Here is a 23,344-nt window from a genome sequence, read left to right as displayed (position 1 = left end):
ATTTCATCAAATCTTACAGTTTCTAACCAGAATCCACTAACCTTTCTAATAGTTATCTTTTTATCTAAGACAAAATAATTTGTCTTGGCTATATCTAAGATTGTTTGATAATTGTTGTTCATTAAATTCTTCCTTCACATTAGTAGAAAGGAATTGACTTTCAGTCAACTTACAGCACAGAAATTATGGAATGTTGGAGATGAAAAGCCCCTTATAGATCACCTGGTCCACTTCCCTCTTTTTACAAAGGGAGAAAATGTGGTCCAGAAAAAGATGTGACATCCAATCAAAAAGTTGTAAATTACTATGTAATAATACTACATATGATAGTTGTAAATTATGACCATAGGTTATCTTAATGACAACATCAAACTCACCATTTGACCTTTGTTTCTGATCATCATGGTAATTTATGCTGATTTTTTTTCTTACATTAGCTTTTTAGCTTTTTTATGTTACCAATTCATTTGAACACTACTGTTCCTTATGTTTTTCTTGTGGATGTTGGCTACATGAATTGACTAATACTGTCTATTAGAAAGCTGTGAGGTTCATCTTTAGTTGTACTGTATAGACCCAGTTACACTTAAAATCCTGAGATCTCTGAGAAACTTTCTATATTTCTTTCTAATATGAGTCTCTTCACACCCTTCTTAGTATCATGTGTACCTACAAACAAAAGCAGCTTGAGTTCTTTTTGACTTTTCCCTAACCCTTTCTTCACATTCTCATTACCACTAGTCAAGACAGATTACCACAATGGCCTTGTTTAAAAAGTCTTTTTATTGTCCTCCCTCCAATTCATTCTTCATCCTGCTGTCAAGATAATATTTATTTTGCATAGATATGATCACAATTTCCATGCTCAAAAATCTTCACTGGTTCGCTATTGCCTTACCAAGTTCAAACTTCTCTATTGGGCATTTTAGGTCCTCCAAAACCTGTTCTCCCAGTACTTTTCCAGATTTATTTCTTATTTCTGCCCTCCCCGTTCTGGTCCCAAAACATGCATTGTACTCTTAAACCTCATGCCCTCGTTCAAACTGTTTCATGTATATGGAATGCCACCCTCCTTCACCTACTCTTGCCCATCCTTTAAAACCAAATGTCAATGACAAATGTCATTCCTGCAGGAAACCTTCTCTGATCTATCTAGCTGGCAATGATAATCACCTTTGGGCCTCACATAGCACTTTATCTTTTATATCGTTTACCGTGGAAATATTTGTGTGTATCTTTTCCCTACTAAACTATAAGCTTCTCAAAGGCAAAAACTCCACCTTATTCATATTTTCCATTTCCTCAAGTGCCTAGCACAGTGTTGTTTACACAGAAAGTGCCTAACAAGTATGTACTAATGTTGATGGTTGTTCCAGTTTGGTCAGACTCTGGTGATGTTCATTTACTAAATAAAAGGAGACAATGCCATATGTAGTATTAAAGAATTCATAATTCCAAGGACATTCTTGTCTGAGCAACATCAACTTCAGTGACTGTTGGAAACTCAGTTGTTGTAAAGAGCAGATTGTGGTCCATATTGTTAAATTGCTTCATTTGTATCAATTAAAGCAAAATTGCTTGCAACTGAAAAAACAGCACTAATTGGTAACAGTTGTTTTGGTGATGATATATATTTTCCATAAATGAAAAATAAGAGTGAATGGATGTTGTTGGAGACTGCAAACTTGAAAATAGTTAATAATTTACCTGCTCTTTTTAAAATTTTAAAGTGTTATTAAAACTTAATATTGAACTCCAATATAATCAACTAAATTTCCTACAGACATTAAAGTTAATTTCAATATATAATATATAACAACTTTGCAGGCTCCCTGTAAGTATCCATTTGGATTGTTTCATACCTAACTCTTCCCTCTCTATTTGCTCATATTTAAAATATGGGAAGAAGGGATGGGTGACTTTTTATTCATTATTCTACTGTATTGAAAGGAGAGCCAAGCAACTCCTACAGTTTCTTTATCTGGTTCATCATCCTCTCCCTTTCCAGGGTATTCCTGTCTTCTTCACCTTCTTCCCACCCCCAGCCACGAGATTGTGTAAGGTGAGCTGAACTTCCTAGGGAGGGTAACATGAGGCAGCTGTAAAAGGTGAGTGGGGTTAATTTAATTGTTCTCACTCTGACTCGGGTAGAGTGCCTATCTTCAACCCATTGTTTTAAATTTAGACTGCTACTGATGATGTTTGGGGTATGTGTCCCTGTAGCTTGCAAATCTAATGAAGGTAGGTTTTCTTAAAACATTTCTCCTACTTATTCTCACAACTTTTGGAAGAAATGCCTATTTTATTATTACTTGTAGTACTCAACCTTTTTTTTTTAACCAGAAATAATAGAATGGATCTGAAATGTTTAAAAATCCTAAATCAAAGTTCAAATGATATTCTTAACACAGGCAAATGAATCAGAGATTTCTTCCTTTTCCTAAACCAACCCTTAAACTTGAGGCTGACTTCAAAATTTACTATGGTTGGGCAATTCACGCTTATCTTTATTGGATCATTTAGAAATTTCCAACTACCTACTTTTTCTAACTTTTCACAAATTTCCTACTTTTCAAAAATGAGCATTTCTGCAATTTGGTTAATTGGTTTACTTTTGCCAACATTTTCATTAAATTGCCTATAGATGCAAGATAGAAATAGGGGTATAATTTTAATGCTGCAGTAGCTGATGCAAAGCTTTTTGCAGTAACTAGCTAATTTGTGCACATTGGAATGAAAAATATAATTTCCCTAAACTATAATCATCATGTTTTTTCTGCACCTTGAGACTCCCCTATATTGTTGGGCACTCATTACCTTGACCTTTGTTAAATTAGAGTATGAATTTTGGTGTGTAGAACCCTTCAGGCACCAAGAATTTGCAAGCTAAGATTCTAGGCTTTATCAATCTACATTAAGCAAATGTGCAAGTAGATTCTTATTCTTGCTATCTGTACCTCAGAATTTACCCAGTTATCATTTTGTCTTTTTAACCTCAAAAGGTTACTAAGCCAAAAAGAATACTGACAATAGAAAATGCATGCTAAAAACTAAGATATAAAAGAGATTTATCTTTCATTTATAGTAAGGAAGAAACTGAGCCCCATATGGTGACATTAGTCAAACCAGAAAGAAAGCAAAGGAACCGTGACCATGAGAAAGGAATGACAGCAGCTACTCAGAAAAACTACATCAAGCCAAACAATTCTTCATGGAAAAGGTAACAGACCCTTGTTTTAGATCTCCTTTTTAAAAAATATAATATACACACCCTTAAATATTTAACCTGGAAAAACTGAGATAAAGGATTAAGTCAACATAACAGCTAGAAGTGTCTTCAACATTTTATGGATCTTATTGTGGGGTGCCCTCTCCTTCAGATGACAACCCTTCCATGCTGTGTCATTCTTTTCTATGTTTTAAAACAGATTCTTCACAGAAAACCTGCTCAACAAACTTGAGTCTTTCCTCTAGATAGTTTTACATTTTATGAATACCATAAATAAGACTTTTTTTAAAAAATGTATTTTATTGACTCTTTTCTCAAGATGAGAATGTTCTCTATCCTTGAAAGCAGTAAATATTGCTACTGATGCTCAAGTACCTCAACTTCTTAACAGTCCAAAAATGAGTATTACCACCTTGCAAAAGGTCCTAGATTTGGAGTCAAAGATCCAAGGTTAAAGTCCCATCTCAGCCACTCACTATGTGCATGACCTAACCTCTCTGCCTCTTAGTCATCTAAAAATTAGGGGGTTGGACTGGATAAAGTCTAAAACCCCTTCCAGCTCAAAATTTATGATCCTATCATCTCAATGAACAAGATAAAGTTTAATAAATTGCTAGAACCTAGTAATTTATTTTCTGTGGTAAAAGCATTTTTGTTTAACTTCTTTTCTGTCTTGTCTGATTTTTGTAACTCCTTTTGGGATTTTCTTGGTAAAGATAACTGGAATAGTTTGCCATTTCCTTCTCTAGCTCATTTTACAGATGAGGAAACTGAGGCAAATAGGGTGAAGTGACTTGCCCAGGGTCATATATAGTAAGTATCTGAGGCTACTTTTGAAGTCAGGAAGAATCTTCCTAACTCCAGGAATGGCATTCTATCCACTGTATCACCTAGCTGCCAAGTAAGAGTACAAAGGGTCATAGGATCATAGTTATAGAGCTGGGAGGGACTAACAGTTCAAATCCTGAATTTAACAGTTGAGAACACTGAGGCAAAGTTAGCTTAGATGAACTGCAATAAGCATCAGAAGCAAGATTAGAACATGGTCTCTCTAACTCCAGGGACAATGGATTTTCCATTGTGCCATTTACTTGAAAAGAGCACTCTGTATTTTGAATGTGAGGCTAGTACCTAGGGGCAATAACAAAAATCTCTCGTACAGTTCCCTCTCTTGTAAAATTAGAAAGGCAAACTTGATGACCCCTACAATTCTTTCTGGATCTTGTATTCTACAGGCTTTCAGGAAAAAACAATACTTAGAAGGACACAAGGACTGGAATTTAAGAATATCTTGAAGGTTCAAGCAATTGCTTTAAAAAAATATGTCAACTGACTCATCTGGTCCTTCTAATTTAAAAATTTTGAGCTCATTGTCTATGAGTTTTGTGGTTGAAAAATATATGACCACCTACCCTTGCAAAATATAAGACAAATTTCAGATCTTGCATGGAAATCATCCTATTTTGCAACAACTACCCCAGTTTCATACACAGTTGGCAGACAATAAACATGCGTCCAATTGAATTCCACTTTCTCTGACTCAGTATAAATCAGTACCCAAGATTCTTCAGTGGTTTTTATAGTTTATAGAGAAATTGATATTAATAACTAAAAACTCCCGAGAATATATTTTGATTTTTTGAATGATAATGCATACATTTGGATAAAACAGTCATAAACCAAAATGTGTTAGAGCTTTGTAAATTGATTTTCGCTAGCAGGGTTTGAGATGAAATTCCTATAAGAAAAGATGTCATTTGTTTGATGGCAGAGGTTGGCCTTCCATAAATTGTTCACTGAAACCTAGAAAGACAGGTTTGTATTTTCAATTACCTATTGTTAAGCACTGAATAGATGGTCTCACTTAAGATGAATGAAAAGACGTAGGGCAAGTATATTTAATGAAGTATCCTTTTTACAATATTATAATGATTGTGTGGGAAGGGAAAACTACCTTTCACATACACTAATGACTGACAGTGCACTTATCTCAAAAGTTTAATTCATTCTCTTGTAGCACAGGGTATATTATAATTTTTCTTTTGATCACTGAATCCCTATATTTAAAGGTTTCCAGCTAAAAAAGCCAGAGAAACTATATTCAACATATAAACAAATGTTTCCCTGGCTCCTGAATTCAATTTTGATTTATTACTTTATATGTATAAACACTTCTATAGGTTTGGCTAATGTCATGTTTCCTCATAAGAACTTTTAGGCCAGTTAAAATCAATCAGAGAAAATGTACATTAAAATAGAATTTAAATTGAACAAGTGTGGCATCATATCTTGGATCAGGTCCTTTTGGCAATGGACACAAGAAATTCATTTTCTCAAGCCATGAAGAGAAAACTGGACATTTTTTCTTCTGATCACTAAACTCAATTTTAAAAGCTCCTAGACTTAAAAAGCTAGGGACTGAGGACATGATACGTATATGCATACCCACAGACATGAATATATGTTTGCATCTGTGTGTTCATGCAAATATTCATATTTTCACATTCCACAGAACTCTTGGACCAAGAAATATGAGGTCTTTCTTCAGTATATAATTGTAAACCTAAAATTGGACAAGAGGTCATTAAGTCTAACCCTCTCATTTTAGAGAGAAGAAAACTGAATCCCAGGGAGGTTTAGTGACTAACCCAAGGTCAAAATAGTACTAATCATCAGAGGTTGGATTTGAACCCAGGTCCTCTGGCTTCAGGAGGATACTCTTTCCATGGTACCACACTCCCTCTCAGCATGACAACAGAAAGAGTCTTGAATCTGGAGTCAAAAGAGAAACACTCAAATCCTAACTGCTGCCTTGGATTAATTTAGGTAAACACTCTGGTTCTCAGTTTCTTCATTTATAAAGTAAAGGAAGTGGACTTAGATGATAGTCAAGATTCCTTCTAGATCAAATATTAGGTACTTAATGATAGCAAAATGACTACTAGGATAAAGAATTTCAATTGTAGTTTGCATTTTTCCATTGAATATGTGGAGATAGAGAAGTCATTTATTGTGCTTGAGATCATCCTTCTATAAAAATTGGAATATCTGTCTCTTCTTTATAAAGATAATGGGGAAAAAATTAACATTGAATTAAAAAATATTAAGATTGAAACATTTATTCATTAAGAAGTTGTTTTGTATAACTTTATTTAGAAACCGTTTTTAGAAATTCAAATTGTGCTTTGGAACTTGCTGATGACTATTTGACTAGCAAGTGGTACAACTGTGGTTCGAAACCAGGTTCCCTGACTCTTAAATCTCTAGCTCATTCCACCCTACCAAGCCACTAAAGTGTAGTAGATCTTAGAATATTTGAGTTCACTCATTTATCTATTCAGCACAGTTCCAGTCAGAGGCGATTACGTTCAAGGAACTATGCTGTGTAGTTTGGGGGTAGTGGTGTAAAGAAGAAACAGTCAACATCTTTCATAGAAGAAATATGATGCCTGAGCAAATCACTATCATAATAACAAATCACATTTATATAATTCCTTAGGGTTTATAAAGTACTTTTCCCCAAACATCCCTATGAAGTAAATAGAAAAGGCAGAGGTGACAAAGAGACCCAAAATATTCAAGGGGTATTCAGAAGAAGGTGACATCACATCTAGAGGGAAGAAGATCATGGAAACCTCTTTATGAAAGAGAATTTAGCTGAATCTTGAAAGATGGTTACTATTTTCATAGGTAGATAGGCAGATGGTGCGTATAGCATGAGTAAAAAAGAAAATGAGGGATGAGTGTGGGTCACACTTGAGAAATGCCTCCTAATACACTTTACCCCAAGCATATCCTCTTAGTGGACCACTTGGAAATACGTTTGGAAATGTATACTGAGACTACACCATCAGAGGCCTTAAAAGTTGGCTTCAGATATTTTTGTTCATCAGCAAAAAAGATCTATTTGCCCAGAGAAATAACTTTATAATATGAGCTATATCTTTTTACAAATAAAAACATGGTTTCATATTTGAATGTCAAAAACAATATTTGGCCTAAATACTTGTAAATAATGTCTTAAGTAACAGAAAAATTTCAGTTAGCCAACTTGCTCTTAGGATTTAACAGAAATAAAAACTGGAGAAAGTCTTACCAGGCATACATTAGGCATGCACATAAAGTTACGGTTGTTGTCACTAATATTATATAGTACCTTAAGGTTTATAAAGTCTTTTCTTCAAAACAATGAATGTGATAAGTTGTCTGAAAAATGTAGATAAAAGTCAGGTCACCAGAGCACTTGGATAACAGGTGCATTTTTTCAAAACTCAGCTTTTTTGACCATTTGGGAAAAATCTATTTTATAGGAATATACAAACATAGAAATGACTAGTGGCAATCTTTTAAACCAAATATTTTTACACACATTTAATTACCTTAGTTTTCAGAGATCAGACTGTTATCCACTTCAGCCATCTTGAATAGGGGTTGAATCTAGACATAAAATAGAGAGAAAAATAATTTCTGAGAAGAAATCAATAAAAATAGCTAAAGATCTGATGATTATTATGACCTGTGTCTTAGACCTATAGACTGTTAAGATTTGGAAAGAATTTTAAAGCTCATCTAATTCAGCCTCTTCATTTTACGGATCAGGACACTGAGTCATAGGAAGATGAAACGATTTAGTCAAGGTTGTAAAAGTACTTTGTAGTTAGTTATAGAGTCAGGATTTGAACTCATGTCTCCAAGTTTCAAATCCAATTATTTTCCCTTTACACAATAGGCTTCTTGAAATGAGTAGGTACAATGGATAGAAGTGCAAATACCCAAAAAGAATGCTTTTAAAGAAAAGTCCTATGTAAATATTTTCAAGAAGGCTAAAGCCAGGAATGAGCAGAGATCTGTGAAAAAGGGCTAAGAACAACAAAAGAGCTTTTTGAGCTTTCTCAAAGAAAAGAGGAAAAACAAGAGATAGATTCACTGTATGATATAGATAGGACACTATTACCGTGAAGAAGTGGAGCTAGTTAGTCAACACCTACTCCCTTCATCAAAGAGAATAATATCCAGACTAAAAAGAATAGAATTAAAAGGGTTAAGATAAAACCATAACCTAAAATAAGTGAAGACATGATAATTGCCAGAAATAACCCCAAGTAACCTTGTCCAGATGAATTATAATCCCAAAATACTAAAGAACAAGTATAACAGTGATCTTTGAGAAATCGTGTAGATCAGGTTAGAGCTCACTGGACCGAAAATAGGAAAATATGTCAATTTTCAGTGAGAATAAGACGGATTCTATAAACCATAGTCTGGAAAACAATAATTTTCTAGCAAAATTCCATAATCAATGGTTTGTAAGCCTGTAGTGAGGAAAATAGCAACCACTAGGAGCTAGCATGGATTCACTGAGAATAAATAATACAAGATCAACTTAATTTCATTTTTATATAATTATTAGGGGTGGATCAGGAAAAGGCCAACAAGATAGAATACTAGTACTTCTGTAAAGCATCTAAAAATCTCCTACAATAAGGGGTATGTGTATTTGTTCTTTGTTGCCAAAGAAGACCATGCTACCAGAGAAATAATGACATGACTTGCACTTGACTTTGTTTTGAGTTAGGGAGGGCTGTGCAGGACACCAGCCTCACTTCTGCTCCAGAGCCATCTGAATCCAGTGACTAGATCCAGTGATCAAGATGCCAGGATGAGGCAATTGGGGTTAAGTGACTTGCCAAGGGGTATGTAGGCACCAGCTCAAAGTGACTCATGAGTGCTTAGTGTTAAATTTTCATTTGATCATGTATACCTCAGAAACTGGCAAACAGACTATAATTCTCCATGTAAGGTCTGATAAGGGCAGAATACAATAAAATTTCTCCTTCCTTCTTCTATGAAATTAGCCTTTTTGGTTGCCACAATACACTACTGACTTACGTTGAACTTACAATCCAATAAAACATTTTTTTTTTATATTGTTGCTCAGATCCGAAACAGCAATATTTGTAGTTTTTACTAAATTAAGGAGTAGGAAAGGATGAAAGGCTCTGTCCTTTTAATTAAAAAAAAATTATTGGTAGCTTTTAGTATTTTATATCACAAACCCTAACTGTGCTCTCTTCTCCCTTCACACCCTGTCCCCAGCACTTACCTACAGAACATTCTTTGTAACAGAGAAAAACAAGCAAAACCTATGGACAAAATGATATATACTGTCTGACAGTATGCAACATTTCACAGCTCTAGTAACCAACTTCTCCACTGAGAGATGGGAAGTGTGTTTCACCTTCTATTCTCTGGGACCAAGACTACAATTATTCTGAATTCACACTGACTTTTAAAAATTATTTTCACCTATGTTATTGTAGTCATTGTTTTCCTAGGTCACTCTGTAACAATTCACACAGATTTTCTTATATTTTCTGAATTCCTTATATTCACAGTTTCTTGCACTGTGATAATATTCCATTATGTTCATATACCGTATTTTTTTTCAACAATTCTCTAGTTGATGGGCAGCCACTTGATTTCCAGTTGTTGGTTAGTGTGTTCTGTTCTTTTTCTTCCCTGCCACAAAAAGTGCTGCTACAAATATTTTGGCACATCTGTGACCTTTGTGACTCTTTGGCCGATTTGAGGTAAATACTCAGTAGTGGGATGTCAGGATTAAAGGGTTACCCAAATAATTTAACCAATTTATAGCTCTATCAAAAATGCATTAGTGTGCCTTTCTTCCTATAGATTCTGCAACCATAACTATTTCTGGCTTTTATCATTTTCCCCAATTTGATGTGTGTGGCCAGAAACCCAGTCAACTGCTTGGGGAAAAATATCATATAGTTTTTATCTCCAGTCTCGTGCAACAGCTTACATATAGCAATCACTTAATATTGTCAATTTTAATTTCAACTCAGAGTTTTGTTTGTTTTTTTGTGACCATTTAGCAGTCCATACTTTAATTGGCATTAAACATTGTCAGATTATTAAATTCAATTGAACAAATATTTATGAAGCACCTGCTATAAGAGAGGCACTGGTCTAGATGCTTGGGTGGGAAGATAGAAATGAAATAGTTTAGCTAGGAGTTTACATTCTATTGAGTGGATGCAGCATATACACAGATTAAATAAATGAAATGTAATTTGAGAAGGGGCTATTACTATCATTTAGCTAGACCAGGACAGCTTTCAAACAGGAGGCATCAACGAGTTAAGAGTTGAAGGAAGTTAAGGATTCTAAGAATCAGTGATGAGGAGGGACTAAATCCAAGGTGTGGTCAGGGTGAGGAATGGCACATCCTTAAGAAACATGAAGGTAAAGGGAAAAGATATCAGATAGAATGCTGTTTGAAGCCAAGAGGCCAGTTTTGCCATGGTATAGGTATATGAAGGGGATTAATGAGAAATCTTGGGAGGTTGACAAGAGAAGGTAAATTGAGGCCAGGGAGTAATATAAGGCAACCAAAGTTTCCTTCCCTAAATAGAGGTACATATGTTGTATGTTATTTTAAAATAGTTGTCATTCAACATTTTTTTCATGCTTGTGCTAAAAATCCTAAGCGTTAAGCAAATTTTAAAGAATGCTAGCACTATTACGATTGTATTGGAATCAAATATTTTAGACCAATATAAGGTTGGAGGAAGGGGCTAGATTCTATTAGAGACAAGATCAAAATTTTATTACCTCTAGAAACCAGAGCCACTCAGAAGTCCTAGTACATAACGTTGAGTTGGGTAGGAAAATTCTCCATGGTTTATTCCATGGTCACTTTGGATATATTCTGTATATGCTTATATATGTAATTATTGTATACCCATTAGAACGTAAGCTTATTTAGGGCACAGACTTTTACATTTTTCTTTATATATCTGAGTGTTTGACACAATGTCTGGAACACAGGCTTAGAAATGCTTCCTGACTGATAATTCATCTATTCAGATATAGCCTGGAATTCCTTATTGTTCACTTTTCATACTTCATAATGTTTCTATCAGTATTTCAGTCAATAAGCATTAAGTGCTTACTATGTGCCAAGAACTGTGCTAAATGCACATTAGATTATTACACAGTTGAAAATGCACATATGACAGAAAAGGAAAATGACAAGTGTTTGAAGGGATAAGGAAAAATTAGGATACAAATACACTGTTGGTGGAGTTATGAAGTGGTCCAACCATTCTGGAGAACAATTTGGAACTATGCCCAAAGGGATATAAAATTATGAGTACCCTTTGACTCAGCAAGACTGCTACTGGGTTTATATGACAAAGAGAGCAAAGTCAAAGGACTCCTATGTGCCAAAAGATTTATGGCAGCTTTTCTGAGGGTGGCAAAGAACTGGAAAGTGGGATACCTATCAATTCTGGAATGACTGAACAATTTGTGGTATATGATTGTGATGGAACACTATTGAAGGGATACAACATATACATAAATGTATAAACATACAACATAAATGACAAGCACGATGCTTTCAGAAAAACCTGGAAAGCCTTACATAAAACTGATGCAAAATGTAGTGAGTAGAAGTAGAACACTGTACACAGTAACAGCAATATTGTACAATGGTCAACTACAAATGACTCAGCTACTCTCAGCAACATAATCAGCAGTCCAAGACAATTCTGAAGAATTTAGATGAAAAATGTTATCCATCTCCAGACAAAGAACTGATGGAGTCTGAATACAGACTGAATGCAGCACACTGTTTTGGTTTTTTATTTTTCCTTGGGGTTTTTTGTTGGTGTTTTATTTCACAACATGATTAATATGGAAATATGTTTTGCATGACAGTATACACATAACCTTTATCAAACTGCTTGTCTTAACAATGAAGGGAGGGGGAGGAAGGATGGCAGAGAATTATTTGGAATTCAAAATTGTTAAAATGAAGGTCAAAATTGTTTTTTCCACATAATTTGAAATAATCAAATTTTTAAATTTTAAAAAGAAATTATGAGGGGGATGGTTTCAGAAAAAGCTGGAGACACATATGAATGGATGCAAAGTGAAGTAAGCAGAACCAGAAGAACACGGTAATATGGTAACAATAATCAGCTGCAAATGACTTAGCTATTCTTAGCAACATAATGATCTGAGACAATTCCGAAGGACATATCATAAAAAATGCTATCCACCTCCGGAGACAGAACTGATGAAGTCTGAGTGCAGACCGAAACATAATTTTTTAACTTTATTCTTGCTTTTTTTTTTTTTTGGCAACATGGCTAATATGGAAATGTATAATTGATATCACATTTCTTGCCTTCTCAATGGGTGGAGGAAAGGCAGAAGAGAGGGAGAGAGTGCAGAACCTAATACTTTTTAAAGCTAAAAATAAATAATAAAATGGATTTTTAACGGAAAAAAAGAAAATGTACATGTAAAATTTTTTTTCCATGAGAAAGCCAACAAAAGAAGCCTTTCCTTTGCTCTTTTATGCCTAGATATAGTGGTCAATACTAGAAGGCCAATTTAAGCAAGAATTTACAAAATAAATAGGCTTTTCAAAAGAAAGGTTTACTGATCTTAACAATATCCATATTGCTCCATATAAACATTAAATACACATTCTCCAATAAACACATCTGAATTACACATTTTATTTTACACTAAATAATATGTTTGGAAAATGTCTGATAAATGCTAATGTTGTATACAGTGTTTTGTGCATTCCAAGGGTTAAAAGATAATGTATCCATCATTCCTGTTATAATGGTGAGGTTGTCCAAGGAAAGTGAAACATTGGTAGTATCCTTTTTCTCCACTCAAATGAGAAAGAAGGAAAAAGAGGAAAGGAGGTGGGAAGAAAGAGAAAAGAAGGAAGGGAAGGAAAAGAGAAAGTCTCAGATCTTTGATTCTTTCAACGTGTGATAAGAGAGCCTAAATCGTAAACCCTCTTGGAGCAAATGGTGATGACAACAAAACAATGTCAGCAGGGACTACATACTTGTAAGATCACTCGGAACTCTCACCTGTTCAGTAGCTCAGGCATTACTAAGCAGGAGATATTCTGATTATAACTGAGACTTTTTTTAAGGGTTGTCCCTACCAGTCTTTTCTGAATTTTGATAACTTACCCCTTTTTTAAAAAAAATGAAGCTGAAGAATTTACAAATATGAAAAAACCCTCTGATCCCAATTTCTATGCTCCAATGATTTGTTTTAACATTGTAATTTTAGTAGGTCATATTTTTAGTTAACATTTGCTTTAAGATAAATATAGATGAAGAAATGATAATTAGGAGTTCCCTTTGTGCTCTTGAATTTTGTTCTAGTTTCTATATTCTTCTATTTTAAAATTGTTTAATTCAGACCAAAAGGTGTGCACCTTCCTTCCCTCCCCCCAAAAAAGATTTAGCCCAAGAACAAAGCCTTGAATTTAATGAATCTTAGACATACTGTTTTCCACATCTGGAGAAAACTACAGGTTGTCCTTCAGTGAAAAAAAAACAATGGAGTTATATATCCAGTATGACCTTTTTCTATGTTTCAGAAACATACGGCAAGTTACTAAAGTCTGATTGTATAAAGAATGAAACCAGCTGCTTTTCTGCTTTCATTTAAAACTTCAAAAAGACTAAGAGACAAAGTGCAGAAATCCAAGAATACTTTTTTTTTTGCTTAAAACTGTTAAAATAAATTCTTTAATATATCCGTTTCAGACTTATAGAATGCAAAATTCTGTGATGATAGTGACTATTAGTATATTTTTCGTTCCCTTGTCACCTTTTCCCATTCCAAGATTTGGTGTAGCATTCTTCCCATATTTAACTTCTCCTAGACACTATCCTTGCTCAGGATGTCTCTCCTACTTCCTCTACATGAAAGCTTGCTTGTCCTGGGTCCTACTGCCTCAGAAAACGGTTTTAGAAAGCCAGTGTGGTTTAGTGAGAATTAGACTAGAATGAGAAAAGACCTGCTTTTGAATACTGTTTCTTACTAACTGGTACTTAACTTGATGAGTAAGTCACTTGATTTTTCCAAGTCCCAGTTTCCTTGTCTGTAAAATGGTGATAACAGTACTAGTAATATCTACCTCACAGGGATGTTTGTGAGGACCAAAAGAAATGTTTATAAAGTACTTTATAAATCTTAGGGTGCTGTATAAATGTCAATTATTATAGGTGTTTTATTTTTCTATCCTTCCTGTCTCCCACATTTAACCTAGTAGTTTATGGAGCAATGAGTGCAATTAACTTAATCCATGCTAAAGTACTATTGGCTAATTCAATGCAATTCAAGGCAATGAATATACCCCTCTAGAAGTATTTATATTTCAACTGGGAATAACTAGTCATGCTTAAATCAAAAGAAAAAAACATGCAAACCCCACCCCCCACCAAAAACTTTAGAAGTAAGATTTTCAGGTTAATTTTAGGAAAATCAGATGGGGGAAAGCATTTCGAAACAAAGGGTCTTTTGACAGGCTTCAGATCATCAGACAGGCACCTCTCTACTCTGTATAAATGTAAAACTTCTCATGTTGGCTAGAATGTACATCTTAGGACATCAGAATGGAAAAAGAGAGTTCATGCATCAAGATACTCTGTTCAGAAAGTGAACATACTCATAGTAGCATGTGCATTGATTTGTTTAAAAATTACAATCTATGGCTAATATGACAAAATAGGAAAATGATAAATGTTGGAGAAGATGGGGGAAAATTGTGACGCTAATGCATTGTTAGTAGAGCTGTGAACTGATCAACCATTCTAGAGAGCAATTTGGAACTATACGCAAAGGGTGATCAAACTGTGCATATCCACTACTTGGTCTGTATCCTAAAGAGAGCATAAAAATGGGAAAAGGACCCACCTGCACAAAAATGTTTATAGTAGCTCTTTTAATGGTGGCCCAAAATTGTAAATTGAGGGGATGCCCATCAATTGGGGAATGGCTGAATAAGTTGTGGTACATGAATATAATGGAATATTATTATTTCATAAGAAATGATGAGCAGATGGATTTCAGAAAAACCTAGACTTACATGAACTGATGCTGAGTGAAGTAAGTAGAACCAGAAGAACATTGTACACAGTAACATACACTGTGCAATGACAAACTTTGATAGACTTAGCTCTTCTCAGTGATGCGATGATCTAACACAACTCCAAAAGACTCATGATGGAAAATGCTATCCACATCTGGAGAAAGAACTATGGAGTCTGAATGCAAATTGAAGCATACTATTTCTCTCTCTCTTTTTTCTTTCTCTTGGTTTTTTCCTTTTGTTCTGATTCTTCTTTTACAACATGACTAACGTGGAAATATGTTTAATATGATTATACATGTATAGCCTATATCAGGTTGCATGCTGCCTTGGGGAAGGGGAAGGGAAGGAGTAAAAATTTAGAACTCAAAATCTTATAAATGTAAATGTTAAACTAAAAATAAACTAATTCTTAAAATTACAATCTATATAATTCACCGCAAGTCCATTAAGTCTTATGTCTAAGATCTAATACAGTAAATGAGAAGGAAAATGTGATGTAGGTGGTCAAGCACCTTAACCAAACTGTAAATGCCAAACCAGAATGAACCATATAGATAAATCCTATATCATATCCAAATATCAATTTCCATACTTAACTGCGAATTGATGCAAAACAAAACTAAAGCAAGTAAACAAGTCACCTATCTATCAAAAGTGAACCAGAACTATATCCTACAGTTCAAAAAAATATCAAATGAGAAAACAGGAACATCAAAGTCATTTCTAAAGTGAACTTGAAAATGATCCTCAAATGTATTCTCTTTGAGTGCACTGATACAGGTGCACCACTGGCCATAACCATGTTTGAATTTGAGAGCACAATCAGTTGATCAGGATCCATCACTGGAGAAGCTGAAAAAGGGGACATATCCAATAATAGTCTTGTCCAAGTAATCACTGGAAGATCTCTTTTGGTGGACAGATTTTGAAGCTACATATTCATTGCCAAGTCTGGAGCTACAGAGAGATTCACAAGGGAACCAGGCAGAAGGAAGCAGGGATGTTAACATGAGCAGCAGAAAACATTTTGCATTTTTCTAGTTCTTTTGAGACAGGAAACAGAATGGGGGAAGGTGTTAATCTCTTTTGGGAGGCAAAGGATATATCTGGAATTGGGATATAGAGTCGTATTTGTGAGACTCATCCTGAGGAACCTGAACTCCATGGATTATTGATTTTAGTCTCAATAGTAGTTGTTAAGGATGAACCTGATTTTCAGACCTATGACAGGATTTAGAATTGGGTGGGCCTCCAAGTGAATATCAGTTTAGTATAGTAGTTCCTAATCTTTTCAAATGTGAGGACCCTTTTCTGACAAAAACAAACAACAAAACAAAACTATTAGTACATGTCCCTTACCCCATGGTCACACAATGAATTACATTATATACTTTGTTGTAATCATATACAAAGAATTTCTAATGTACTTAATGGACTTCTCCTTGGAGGTTGATCTTTCATGACTATTTTATGTAGAGGGAAGATTTCCTTCTCTCTTCCTCTGGAGAACCATAGTCTCCTCTGGAGACTCTCAAACCAGAAAGGGACTATTAGGTAGAACATCTCCAAAAGAAGAAATTAATATACTATGATTATTGAGCCAAAAATGCTTATAGACCTAAGTATACATCTTTGTAATGTTCAATACATAACAATGTAAATTTTTAAAAGGCTCAAAATATGATTATTTATATGGAGGCAATATGGTACGATGAAAGTGATGCTAGATTTTGAGTGAAATCCTTGCCTATATCTACAATGCTATGTCAAGAACATTTTTCCCACTAAGTGTGGCATCTTTATCCTGCTATTCAGATAGTTGTAGGGCATAACTATTCCATGTAGGAAAAAAAGTTTTCCACTTTGTAATCCTGGAGAATGCTATTATATCTTAATTAGTAGTCTACTTTCTGTGAAATCATTGAGTATCAATATAAAGCTCACAGGACTTCAGTGAATCATTGCTCTAAACTTTCCCTACTAACCAACCAATGGCAAAAAAAAGAGAAACAAACAAGTAGATAGGTGGATATCATTCTCTCTCATCTCTCCTTGTATTCAATCTGAACATGGAAAGCAAGCACCATTTATGTGTATAAAACAGGGACCAACTTGGGAAGTGGGGGAAGGGCAAATAAAAAGAAACTATTAGGATATCACTTTAAACTCAACATGATAAAAATTTATTATCTACCCTTACCCCTCTAGTTTTTTTTCAAAAAAGTCTTCTTCCTTCGACATCTTTCTGACACTGATAAATCTCTTATTTTCCCAGTTACTCAATTTTTTATCGCTTTCATATACTGTCTTCAAAATTAGAATGTAAGCTCCTTGAGAGCAGAACTTTCTGCTTGTATTTATATTCTTAGTGCTTAAACACAGTACTTAACAAATCTATCTATATCACTTACCTTATCTGTTATCTATTATTTATCATTTTATTAATCTATATATTCTCACCTCTCAAGCATTTTTAATTAACCACCAAGTCATGCATTTTTTTTCCTTCAGAATTTTCTTCCATCTGTCCTTGTCTATTAATTCACCCTGTCACAACCCAGACCATTGTTAACCTGGGATTACTGCAAAATCATCCCAGTTGACCTTGCCACTTTTAGGTGCTCCCTTATCTAGTCTTGCACACCACTGCCAGACTAATCCTTTAAAGCAATTTACATCATGATATTCTCTTCCTTAAAAGTCTTGCTCCCAATTTCCTACCCCATCAAGTCTACTGTCCTCAAGGCCCTCCATAATATGATTCTCTTCTGTCGATTCAAGACCTTCCTTCCTCCACCCCTATTCCTTGATATATATCTTTCATGCTGATCAGGCTGATATCTTCACTGTCACATAAAGATAATGTTTCCCTGAATCTGACCCAGTATTCATGCTATTCTCCTGGCCTGATATATCCTCCCTCCTTCCTGTTTCTTATCTAAATTTTATTCATCTTTTGAGTCTCAGCAGTCTCAAATCCTCCATGGAGCCTTCCCTTACTCCATCAGCCCACACTGATTTATCTTCTAGAGTCCCACACAACTTAGTCATTCTGTAATAATTATTATATTATACAATTTGCACATGCATTGCAATGTATGTAATATATAATGTATATGTTATATATACTAATTATAACATAACCAGATTTTCTGAACATTGAAATACAGTCTAAGAAAGGGGTTTTTGTTTTGATTTATGTTTACATGAAAAATTTTATTAAAATGTTAAAAAGTCACATTTAGTTATACATTTTAAAATAACTTCAAAATATACATGGGTATACCATAGAATCATCATCCATTGAAGGGATAGCTGTGATTTCAATGGAGTAGGGAAGAAATTCTAAATGAGGAAACTATCAATGCAGTTCCACAACTGTTCTTGAATTTATAGTCATAAAGAGTTGTCCAGGACAGTGAGAGACTAGGTAACTTGCTTCAGATCAGAGGAATATATTTTAAGTCTTGAAGGAGACCTTTAGGAGCTTGAAGAGACCTCTGATATCCAGTCTAAGCCCTTCTTTTTACAGATAAAGAAACTGAAGCTCAAGTAAGTCAAATGAGTCCAAGTAGTAAGCAGTTACAAAACCAGGATTTGTCAGAGGTAGCACTTGAGCCCATCTTCCTGTTTCCAAGGTTGGCCCTCTGTCTGGCTTTGGTTTTATATACACCACTTCCAAATTTCTCTCTGCACCCTTAAGTTCTGTCCAGAATTCTAGGGATATTTCAAAATTACGGCTGGACATTTCTATCTTGCTATCTCACTGGTACCTCCAACTCAACATGTCCAAAACTGAATGTTACTTCCTTCCCAAAATCTACTCTTCTATTTTTTTATTTCTGTGGATGGGAGCAGTATTCTGCTTGTCATCCAGGCTCAAATCTATAGTTATCTTTGAATCTTGCTTCTCCTTTACTCCTCACAGCCAACCCATTGCCAAGCCCCGTGGATTCTACCTGTGAAATGTTTCACTTTTGTTCCCATTATTAAATGCCTACTACAAACACCAAAGTTCTGCTTCTCATCTCTTGACAGCTACACTGTAATTCAACAAACATTTATTAATGCTTTGTTCAGGATAACAAATGAATAAATAAAAAAGAAGAAATAATCTCTAGCCTCCATAAATTTGCATTCTACTGGGAGGATCAGTGAATATAATTTGAGGAGAAAGAGTTCTAACAGCTATGAGGACTAGAAAAGGATTCCCATAAAAGTTGTCACTTGTAGCCATGAAGTTGGGATTCTAAGCGATGGAGGTAAGGGAAGTTTACATTCTAAGAATAGGGGTGGGGTAAGGATGGGACAATCTGTGTCAAAGTCACAGAAATGGGGTGAAACATTGAGTTCAAAAAACAGAAATTAGGCCAGTATGACTGGACTTTGGATTGTGGAAATCTGGAAAGGCAGGAGGGAACCAGAACTATTAAGGTCTTTACTCATTGGTTACCCTACTTCTAGTCCTGAGTCATTTCAGTTGTGTCCAACTCTCCATGATCCCATTTGGCATTTTCTTGGCAAATGTACTGGAGTGCTTTATTTCCTTCTCCATTTTATTTTACAGATAAGGAAATGAGGCAAACAGCTACCTCCCCTGGGTCATACAACATACTAAGTATCTGAGGCCAGTATGAATTCAAATCTTCCTGACTCCAGGCCTAGTGCTCTATTCAATATACCCCCTAGCTGCTCCAATTCTAGTCTGTCCATTCTCTAGTCTAATCTTCCCACGTTGCAAAAGTTACCTTCACAATGTGTAAATCTAAGTACATTTAAGACTTGTACATCTTGATAAAAATTTAGGCTAGAATCTTTGAAATTATCAAAGAAAGACAATCTAAACATCTGATTTTTTTTTAAGTTTTTATACACAAAATTTACTGCTTTCTTTGAAATGTTTGATCTTCAGGGAATAGTTTTTTAAAAAGATATTTTTAAAAAGATATTTTTCACCCAAATAATGAAAACTACAGAGCTAACAACAAACAGATTGCTCTTGGAATGTGTGAAGTGTTGGCAAGTATACTACCACAGTGGGAATAAAATGTTAATATGTTCTTTGAGAATGGTTTGTTTTTGTTTTGCAAAACTTCATTAAAAGTACACTTTCTTTGACCATGGCACTACTTTTGACCTAAAATAAAAATTTATGATTAAATAATTTCAAGCATACTTTAAACATCTTCTAATCATAGAAAGAGTAACTACCCACAAGAGCCATTGGAAATATTCACCATCATTATTACCTTTACTTTATGGCCTCAGCTACTGGGGTTTTTATACTAATATCGGGACAATGTTCAATCTTTAGGACTAAAACCATTAGAACATTGTGTCTAATAGCCACACCAAAAGTGAACCCACCATTAGCTACATACATAACTATGTACAAGTTATGGAGAACTCTAGAGTTTCTGGAGAAAATGGGTAAGTTTTGGATGGGGAGAAATGAAGGGGCATCACTTTATTTTGGATCACATTTAAATATTTGGTCTTTACCATTTTTTCTGGATTTTGACATTATGTAGCTCTTTGGTTTGGTACAGAAACCAGTCAGTAACATCTATGTTACATTCAGGAAGTATCTAACATAGTCTAGTCTCAAAGAATGTTATTCAGACACTAAACATTATTTTAATATCTGATCAGATCTATATAGACACAATTACCTAAATAAATGGAGGTAGGAGAAGATGGCATAATAACCACATTGTTTTATCCCTTGATATAACTGAGAGGAAATGGAGGTCTTGACCTGAATTATTTGTCTGTACTGGATAATGACTACCTTTCCCTCTCCATTACATTTTTTCTTTTTTGGAAATTTGACTTTTCACTATCCAGCTTTTGTTAAAGTCCCAAATATTACTGTGCTCTTAAAACAAAACCAAGTCCCATTTAATATAGCATATTCATATAAGTGTATAAATAATACTTTTCAAATAAATACAGAAGTTGATATATTGAAATAACACTTGAAATTATGTAAAATCTAATTTTTCCATCAAAATAGTAGAAAAAAGAATTGTTTCTAATTGAAGATCTGCTACCCATTTTATCAAAAATCAATCCCCAAATTATAGTCACCTATGAATATTGTTTTAAAATACCCTATACGTATAAAGAATACATAAATCAAATAAGGTAAAATGGTAACTAAGCACATTTAAAATTCTTGATCATGGGCAAGTAATAACTTTGTGGACCTCAGTTTCCTCATCTAAAGCAAAGTTTTGAACTAAATCTTCAACATCTCCTCTAGCTCTCAATCTTGTAATCTATAACATTTGCTTCTCTGTCTTATGCTTGTATTCCCAGCACCTAGCACAGTACTTTGAATATGGTATGTACTTAATGTTTGGCTTCACAAGTCTCAAAGTTTGAATCAAATTTGAATTATAGTATCAAAAACTATAAATGAGAAGATGAAAGAACAATGAGCACAGTCATCACATTGAGATATGAAGGAGGGATTTATTTATTCTTGAATAAATCTTTGAGGATTTTAGGAAAAGGCTTTCACTTTTTTGTGAACTTAATGTCTGTTTTGACACTATTTTTAAAAAAAAAAACAACCTGTAGCATAAGTGCTACACTGTTACGTAGTTGTTACATAGTTCTGGGAACAGCTTTCTTGAGTTACTCTCTGGCTGTACTCAAGTCATACAAGCATATATCTAAAAAGAATGAAGTAATTCTTATTTAGTCTGAAATTTTCATCCTTTGATATTCATGACCACTTTTTGGCTTCACAATTCTCAAAGTGTGGGTTTAAATGGTGGCCAAACATAAAGACCTGGAACACTGAGTTTGATCTTGAGTCCATAAAAATCTAATGTTAATATTTCTCAAATGTTTCACTTTGCCTCCCAACAGTGAATTGTAACTCTCACTAGAAGACTGTTTCCCTTTCATCAATCATTTTAAAGAATTAAATATGTGGCTATAAAGTAATGAGATGACAAGGATTTTTTTTAAACAAAAACATAACCTACAAATCTAAATTCTCCCTGGGGAAGTGATAATTATTCAAATGATATTATTGTTCAAAACATTTTAAAAGTTTTTTTTAGAATTGTCTTGAGAGAATTTCGCAACATAAAAAAAAGCCTCATTACTTAATAGGATCATCTTCCTTTCTTAAATCCCCTCAATAAATCTCTCCTTGACTCATATAATATATATGGTGCTAAACTTGGTGTGGTATGTTGGTCTATACCTAATTTCTGCCAGGCTGCTTTCTACTTTTTCTAACATTTTTTGCTAAATAGTCCTTACCTCAGGGGGGTGGGGTCTTTGGGGTTACTAAACATTTTGCTAATGAGTTAATATGGTTTTGCACATTGTGTAATTAACCTGTTCCACTGATTAACCTATTTATTAACGAGGGCTAAACAGATATGATGATTATTGTTTTGTAGTTAATTTGAGATCCAATATTGCTAGGCCTGATTTTTTTCTATTGTTGCCTCAAGATTCTTGACCTTTTTTTCCCCTAAATTTCATTATTTTTCCAGCTTTATTAACAACTAGAGATCAAACAGTATTTTAAAGTTTCCAAAATGCTTTACAATTTTTAGTTCACTTTATCATCACAACAACCTTGGAAAGAGTTTCCCAATTTACACATGAGGAAACAGAGAGAAGTTAAAACACATAAATATGTAGCTACATTTGAATTCAAGTGTTCCTGACTCCTGGTCCAGCATTCTGTCCACTTTAACATCTAGTTGCCTCTTTATAAAATAATCCTTTGGCAGTTTGTGATGGCACGACATAATTATAGTGTTTCATGTGGTCATTTACAGTTTGAACTTTTTTTTAACAGAACTGACCCATTGAGCAAGGGTCCTTAGTATTATCTTCATTGATTTTATTCATGCAATTGTTTTGCATTTTATGTAGTGAAAATTATCTATTTTATATTTTATGACACACTCTATGCCTTCTTTAGGAATTTCTTCCTTATCTATAGTTGTGAAAGATACCTGCTCTCCTCTAATTTTTAAATATGGTTTGGCATTTCAAAGTCAAGTCACATAGCCATTTTGAGTTTGAGTGTAAGATGTTGTTCTATTCTGGATATAATCTGTGCCAAATTATTTCCAGTTTTCCCAACAGTTCTTTTCAACTTAAGTTTCATAGAACTTTCCTTTTACAAGAGG

At 34.3% G+C, this 23,344-nt stretch overlaps 1 protein-coding gene and 1 long non-coding RNA gene across 5 annotated transcripts in view; one reads left to right on the top strand and one right to left on the bottom strand.

Moving 5' to 3' along the window:
* Window positions 1-23,344, bottom strand: part of LOC140512227 (uncharacterized) — an 80,461-nt gene that overhangs the window by 40,819 nt on the left and 16,298 nt on the right. For all 4 annotated transcript variants that reach the window (XR_011969754.1, XR_011969755.1, XR_011969753.1 and 1 more), the window contains one exon: window positions 7,609-7,666. This is a non-coding gene — a long non-coding RNA (uncharacterized lncRNA). The remainder of the gene's footprint in view (window positions 1-7,608; window positions 7,667-23,344) is intronic.
* NAF1 (nuclear assembly factor 1 ribonucleoprotein) overlaps window positions 2,114-23,344 on the top strand; it is a 58,256-nt gene continuing 37,025 nt past the window's right edge. Inside the window, exons 1-2 of the mRNA XM_072621467.1 lie at window positions 2,114-2,241; window positions 3,086-3,220. Coding sequence (XP_072477568.1) covers window positions 3,108-3,220 — 113 coding nt within the window. The 5' untranslated portion in view covers window positions 2,114-2,241; window positions 3,086-3,107. The remainder of the gene's footprint in view (window positions 2,242-3,085; window positions 3,221-23,344) is intronic.

The sequence above is a fragment of the Notamacropus eugenii genome, chromosome 6 (genome assembly GCF_028372415.1).
Source record: "Notamacropus eugenii isolate mMacEug1 chromosome 6, mMacEug1.pri_v2, whole genome shotgun sequence".
Lineage (NCBI taxonomy): Eukaryota > Metazoa > Chordata > Mammalia > Diprotodontia > Macropodidae > Notamacropus > Notamacropus eugenii.
The sequence above is the reverse complement of the archived record's forward strand: the minus strand, read 5'-3'. Positions and strand labels throughout refer to the sequence as shown.